The sequence below is a fragment of the Lactuca sativa genome, chromosome 5 (assembly GCF_002870075.4).
Source record: "Lactuca sativa cultivar Salinas chromosome 5, Lsat_Salinas_v11, whole genome shotgun sequence".
In the NCBI taxonomy this organism is placed as follows: domain Eukaryota; kingdom Viridiplantae; phylum Streptophyta; class Magnoliopsida; order Asterales; family Asteraceae; genus Lactuca; species Lactuca sativa.
In genome coordinates this window covers 39,570,080-39,577,851 of record NC_056627.2, presented here as the reverse complement: position 1 = coordinate 39,577,851, position 7,772 = coordinate 39,570,080, and the positions used below count along the sequence as shown (strand labels likewise).

Below are 7,772 nucleotides of genomic sequence, written 5' to 3'. Positions count from 1 at the left end.
TCGGAGGATTTCCGAAGCAGCAGTGGCAGGACTCAGAGGATTCCCACACAGATCAGCAGCTACTACGAGGTGAGTTACCTTCCAGTAGCGGTGGGTCTACGGCCACAATGTCGGCCCACAAGTAGGAGTTGTATGTTAGATGATTGTCTTTGTGATATCGTCTAGGTTTGCTACTACCTGATATGTTATATGCTGGCATGATATGTTATATGTGATAGTAGTAGAGTTCGGTTGTTAGGACGAAAGGGTAGGTCAGGCACCCCAGATATGTTTGACAGTATGTGATGATATGTTTACATGGTGGCATGATATGTTATATCTAATAGTGGTAGTAGGAGGGGAATAGTCCCCAAGTTCGGTTGTTAGGACCGCAGGGTAGTTCGGACACCCCAGATATGTCTGAAAGTATGTTTATGTTATGATATATGTGATAGTAGCAGTAGGGGGCGGAATAGTCCCCGAGGATCGGTTGTTAGGACCGACGGGTAGGTCAGCACCCCAGAATGGCTTGACATGGGTAGGTCGGCACCCCAGAATGGCGTGACACGGGTAGGTCGACACCCCAGAATGGCCGTACGGGTAGGTTGGGCACCCCAGAATTACCCGACAATATGTATGCTATGTGATTGTATGGTATGTGGTACGATGGGGGAACTCACTAAGTTTCGTGCTTACAGTTTACAGTTTTGGTTTCAGGTACCTCTTCAACGAAGGGGAAGGAGCTGGCGCGGTAGCGACACATCATACACACATTGTTTTCCGCACTATGAGTTATTCTGGGATTTGTACTCTGACATTATTATGTTTTTACGATTCGGTTTTCAGACACGAGACATGTTTATGAAATGATATGATCGGTGGATATTTTGTTATAAATGTTTTGCAAATCACTTAATCAAAACTGAAATTTTTGGACGTGAAAATTAGGTCGTTACATATGGTGTTTTGGGAAACTCACTAAGCTTTAAACTTAATATTCATGTTTTAAATGTTTCAGGTACTTCCAGCAGCAAGAGAAAAAAGCCAACTTGATTGTATTTCATCCCCGATGATTTCCGAACTATGAGTTTTTGGGATTTACTCTGATATTTTATAAAAGCAATGCACTCATGTTTTGGATTATTAAGCTGTGAAGTTTATGAAAATGGTTTTATTTACTTTAAAAATTGGAAATTTTCTCTCTCTATTTTTTTGGATAGTACATTAAGTTAATCCATTAGACATATGTCATTATTACCAATGCTAAAGGTGTCGTCGTATTTCTACAAATTGATTGTTATTCGTGACAATTTCGTCGACATGTTGATACAAGTATCAACATACTTTACTATGAAAAATGATATTTTTCTACTAGTGTCTTGTTTAGAACTTAAAAAAGAAGTTCCAAATCTAATTATGAGACACGTTGTCACTCTTTTTATAAGAGAAAACAAAAAGCTACATTATTGATCATTTTTTTTAATAAAATTGCTCATGCACTACATGACATATATATATATATATATATATATATATATATATATATATATATATATATATATATATATATATATATATATATATATATATATAGTAAGATTAAAGTCGGGTTTGTTTCTCTTCGCTAAATTATTATAATCCCTTATACTTTTTGACATTTTAGTGATGCATTAACTTGTTTTTAGAATAATAAAATTATAAAAAAAAAAAAAAAAAAAAAAAAAAAAAAAAAAAAAGAAAAGAAAAGAAAAATACGCCCGGTAACCCATCTAGGTGAATCTATTTTCATATTTGTTGTTAAATAGATTTTTCATGTTTGAAAAAGCAGCGTTTTTAAAACCGAACCGGACCGGCCGGTTGGACCGGTTCAACCGGAAACCGGCAAGGTTACCGGTTTTAAAACACCCAAAAACCGCTTGTGAACCAAACCGTTAAAAACCACCGGTTTTCCTTTGAACCGTAAAAAACCGGTCTGGTTAAACCGGAAATAAAACCGGTTTAATTAACAAATTTAGCTCTCATATTTAGCTCAAAGGAGCAAGCCAGCTCAAAGGAGCCAGCCGATTGAAAGCTTTATTTTTGTTCCTTAAAGGGTTGATAATGCTCACTTTTATAGTTTTACTTTACCCTTAATTCCTTTTCACCCACCGATTAGGGATGCATTTCCTCACCTTTACACTTGTATTTCATTAACAATTTACAACTCATATTAAATCTCATTTAAACGAACTATTTTCTACGCAACATACACCTATTACATATATTTTCTTATTTAAACTATTTATTTTTTACATAGATATATCTAAATATCGCACTTCATATATTTAATATACAAATACAAAACAAAAACACACGGTGCATATTTAATTAATATACCTATATACATATATAAAACATATACGTATATATATAATCTATTCTTTTACACATAACACAACAAAAGTTTATATATATATATATATATATATATATATATATATATATATATATATATATATATATATATATATATATATATATATATATATATATATATATATATATATATATATCCGGTTTTTCCGGTTTTCGGGACCGGTCCAACCGGTTGGACCACTTGAACCATCGACCCGGTAAGACGGCCGGTTCGACGTCCGGTCCGGTTTTCAAAACCTTGTAAAAAAGTGATAAACCTTATAATCTGGATGGTCTACATTTAACCCCTTACAACTCCCAAAGCCAATCATATGGGGTTTAAATCGTGGAACATTAATAATATTATGGGCGGGTTAAAATCTAAACTCTGAACCTCTTATATGAAATTTCACATCTCACGAACCCTTAAACTTTAATTTATCGTGGGACTTAACCTTTTGTTTTTGTGTTTGCAGAATAAATATTGGATACATTTAGATTTTTGTTTATTATTTTGTGGTTGAAACTGATAAGAGAATGGATTAAGTTCGTGTTTCTTGTTTTAGGTTTTTCTGTATTTAGTATAAGAAATTCATTTGGATTTTAATGTCATTTTAAATGTTATTTAATAAGTTAATTTACGGATTGCAGTAGTAATATATATCTATTGAAAATGCATCAAAAAATTTAATCCATCATACATTTGTCACTGATTACAGATGGTTTATATATCTATCGGTAATGTGATACTAAAATCACCCAAAAAAACATTCTTCTAATAACGGTTTGGTTAGAAACCTAAAAGAAATTTCCAAAAATAATGAGACAAGTTGCACACTTTTTTAGACAAAACAGAAGATGTACATCATTGATCACTTTTCTTATTAGTAAAATTGCTAATGCACACATGACATATAGTTTCGTGATTTTAAAGCTGGGTTAAGTTTGTTAAATTCTCATAATTAAATTACTAAATCCCTTTTTTGACATTTTAAATGATGCATTAACTTGCTACTTTTTGCCTTAAAAGAAGATAAGCTTATATAGTTATAAAATAAAATTCGTATTATTATTATTTTATCATAAATGTTAATTAATGATTAAACACTGCCACAATAATCCAAATCATTCCCAGAATGCGGTTGCAATCCTATTTTAGCATGCACATAGTTTGACGAGATCTTTGAAACTATAATTTTATAAACTGAAAAATGAAAATTGTGTCCCACGTTAATGCATTTTTCATGATACTCTATTCTCTAAAGTTTAAGAATTGAAGTCCCAAAAAGTCTTAATATAAAGTTATAAAATACTAGCTAATCTAGCTCCTAAATATTATTTATGTCACTTAAAAAATTCATGAACTCTCATTTGAATGAATCGGTTAAAACTAAAGGCCCTTTGGTCTCATAAATAATAGATAAAGATGCATCTTTAAATTTTCTCTTGTTTTAATAACAATATAATATAACTAACATGCATCTTCATTGTTATTAGAATAAGAGAATATTGAAACATGAATATGAATAGAGGATTATACTTAAATATATAAAGCGAAATTATAAATAAACATAACCCATCACCGATAAAGAAACAAAACAATATGTAGCTAGCAAGTATCAGTCTTTATTTTTATTATTATTATTATTTTAAGACTATTAGGCATATTCGTATATGTGTCTTTGTCTCATTTCAATTTTTTAAAGGTTTGGCTTGAAAGACATTTTATTTTTCAATATAAACATTTAATTTGATTTTTAAGAATGTTTTATTAGTTGAACTTATATTAATTATTTACAAAAAGATAGCATTAATTAACTGACTCCTGCTTAATTAATGTTAATATTTTACAATATGTATTAATTAACAAACATTTATTTATAACTAAAAATTCAAACTTTTTCCAGAAAAGGTCTTTACGATCCTCTAAAACCATTGCAAAAGGAAAGTTCTTACGAACTTTTTTGGCGTTGAGCAACAGCAAAATAAGAATTTTTATCATGAACGCGTCTTGGTGCAGTGTGGGATTGTGGGTTGCGTACTGAGGTTTTCTCAAGGAAATTGCGTAGCTGCTTTACGCAGGAGAGTGTGCAATAAAGGATTAAATTCCATGCTTCCCTAGCTAGCTCATTAAAATCTTCAAACCCTAAAAATTAACACAAAAGTGTGCGTTTGAAAAATTAGCTCAAAGCCCTTTGATTTCATCATATCTTCTTCGTCGATCAAGATCTTCAATCATCAAATCAACTCACTAGCTAGTATTCAAAAACAAACTGAAAATACTAGCTTTAATCTATATCAGTATCATTAATTTCAAGTTCTTCAAACCCTACAAGCTAGCAGCCCATAAGTTTTTTTAATTAAGAACATGAAGATCAAAACCCTTTGATCTCTTTGTCTTCTTACTTGAATACTTGTCACTTTTTATATAACTTGCTTTTCTCAGGTGGGTTGGTCGATCGCATTCTAACACAGAGCTATACCTGCCTAAACGATGGAACATTATTATCAGAACCTTGAATTTGTGGGTTAATTATTTTCTTCTCTGTTCTTCACTTTCCTCCGTTAACGTTTACTTTACATGCCGGCGCTGTAACCCTCATCGCCAGAACGCCGTTAGCTGCTCCGGCCGGAGTTTCTCAGCTAGTCGGAGACGGTTGGTAGTACTTCCAACGAGTGTTCTGGTGATGCAAGTTGCAAGAAAGCTCCATTAATAAACTAATGGTAAAAACATAATCGGAAATTTGTAGGCCGGAGATCGGAGTTGCATATTTCCGGCAACTTACCTGCTTTTCGTTATGATTTATATTTTATGTTTCAGTTTCAGTCAACGCGGCGGCTATACATCTCGCTTACACATCATCGATCACACATTATTTGGATATTTTAATATAAAAAGATTCTTACTATATACTAGATATAAATTACATAAAATCTAACTTACATGGGTTTGTTTGATTCTTGTTTTGATTTTAGATTTTCTGCTTTAATTAGGATTATGAGGCATCGGCGAGTTCAACTTCAGCACCAATAAAGTTAAAGTTGATATTTTCAGACGATGTGGTTGTTTCTCCGGTGTTCACGAGACAAAAGATCACCGGAAGAAACGGTGGAAATGAGTCCATCAAAGTCATTTTGGTTAATGCCGATACAAAAGAAGAAGTCACCACAGGGCCGATGGCCTTCTCGAAGGTGAAGATAGTTCTACTTCCTGGAAATTATGATGGCACCACCATGGAAGATGGCGAGTTCGAGAAAAACATCGTGGTCAATTGGGGGAAAAAGAAAAATCTTCTTGTCGGTGATGTTTATGTTCATCTTCGACATGGAACTGGAACAATCGGTGAAATCCGAATCCAACACGATAAAAATCCTATCAGAAATGTTGAATTCCGATTGGGAGCAATGGTTGTCGATTCATCATGTCCCTATGAGGTCAAACAGGCTATAACACAATCTTTTAAAGTCAAGGATCGTCGAAATGCTCCAAAGTCCTTCAGATCATTGTCTCCAACAGACAAGGTGTGGCAGCTGAAGAATATCAGTAAAAATGGCGTCATCAAAAAGCGTCTGGAGAGAGCAAACGTCTATAACGTGAACGATTTTCTCAATATGTATTATTCCAATCCTCAAGCCCTCCAAGAGGTAATTAAACGGTTAATTTCTTAATTTCCTCTCGAAATCATATTATGTCTTTTGATAGAAATTTGAGATTTTTGAACCGTAGATATGTCGTGTCAAAGGCAAAAACTGGGAGACAACTGTAAATCATGCCAAAACATGCAACGTAGTGGTATATATGTTTTGCTTATTAACGTTTGTTGTACGTAATCATTGTTTAAACTTCTAATATATATGGTTTAAAGTGGTTTGGTTTTTGTAGGGTAATGCTAATTATAAGGCCTCCGGACGACTTGAATCCACCTCTCAAGAATCGAACATTCCATCATCCTTTGATGATGATTGTTATTTTCCGCAGCCTTATGAAAACGATTCTATGATTGTGGATCATAATTTTTCGATCCATGATGTTGAAGAATGTGATATGGATGTATGGTTTCATGAAGATGATGAAGGGTCACTACTATGTCAAGACTCTCGAGAAGATGGAATTCGTTGTGCATTGAGTATGGTTGAATTTGAGGGTGTTACGGCAAAAAAAAGATGGATGAAAATGCGTATATTGTTGTTCTCGATTGCATCTTTCATGTGTGGGTGCGACCTGGTTGGCTAAGATGGTTTGATCCGGCTCGAATACATGTATAGTCTTGGATGAATGACTGCTAAAAAAAAATAAAAAGGGTTTTATGGGTGCGATATATAATAGAAAATAAAATTTTGAAGTATGAATTCTTTTAGTCTATCTCAGTCTCATTGTCGCGTACTCTTATACCGGACATAATTAAATAATTGATAGAGCCGTTTGTGGTCCACGAATAAAGATGATCCCGATGGTTTTGGGGGAATAACGGTATGAGCATAACATATGGATCTCAATGACGATTTTATCGGAGTTTTTGTTTGGCTTTTATTAGTCAACGTATAATTATACAACATTGCTTTTAATTTTGGAATTTATAAATTAAAAGATCAACGGAACGATATCGTATTGATAACGTGGGCCAAACAGCGTGAATAAATAAGTTTTTTTTAAACCATATTGCAATGCGTCTTTTGTTGAAATAGTTTCTTTTGATAATTTAATGGATATTTTCCATAACACCGCCAATACCACTATTGGACTATCCAATAAAACAACCAGACAAAATCATGATACTGACGTCGTCAGACAATGGTAACTGGAGTCTTGCTAAACAAGAAATAGCGTGGCCAATCAGAAGCTGCTTGGAAACGCCGACATGAGTACACCGAACCTGAGGAAAAGCTCCCTCTCGAAGCATAGGGTATTAATACGATACAAGACACGAACCCAATAGATCAGCTTAATAACAGCCTAAGGCCAAAGGAAGTGGGGTGTCAAGAACCTCGCTAAACATGCTAAGTCAAAATGCACACCACCCTCTATCCCTTGCTAAGGGGAACGCTAAAATGAATTCGCAAAATCTTTAACCAACGGAGAGAGAGAGAGAGTGCTTGATTCTCAATGGTGGAAATTAATTCTAATTAATTTAACATTCAAACAAAATTCAATTCCACCCCTTCCTTTTTATTAATAAATCCGATTTTTACACCCATTCAATTAAAAATTCAACTTTTTACTAACTTTTTTTTTTTATGAATAATTCTAATTTTTTCCCCAATATAATTTATATTATATTAATTTTTTGTGGTATAAAAGAATAAAGTGTGTTTAATATTCGTGCACCAAAAAATGTTTGTATATTTAAATAAAGTAATTTAATTTAAAAAATATATTTTATTTAATATTAAATAAAAAA

General features: G+C 33.1%; 1 protein-coding gene across 3 annotated transcripts; it reads left to right on the top strand.

Moving 5' to 3' along the window:
* Window positions 1-4,312: 4,312 nt before the first annotated feature.
* LOC111900713 (calmodulin-binding protein 60 C) lies at window positions 4,313-6,884 on the top strand. Of its 3 annotated transcripts, none has more exons than XM_042902215.2 (4): window positions 4,313-4,897; window positions 5,368-6,018; window positions 6,101-6,166; window positions 6,240-6,382. In XM_042902215.2, exons 1-4 carry the CDS (start codon window positions 4,868-4,870, stop codon window positions 6,372-6,374), a joined length of 882 nt encoding a protein of 293 aa, XP_042758149.1. In that variant the 5' UTR covers window positions 4,313-4,867; the 3' UTR covers window positions 6,375-6,382. The 3 variants fall into 3 exon arrangements, with proteins under 3 accessions (XP_042758149.1, XP_042758147.1, XP_023752362.1); XM_042902213.2 differs by having other exon boundaries at window positions 4,315-5,097; window positions 6,257-6,884; XM_023896594.3 differs by having other exon boundaries at window positions 4,315-4,897; window positions 6,257-6,883.
* Window positions 6,885-7,772: the final 888 nt, after the last annotated feature.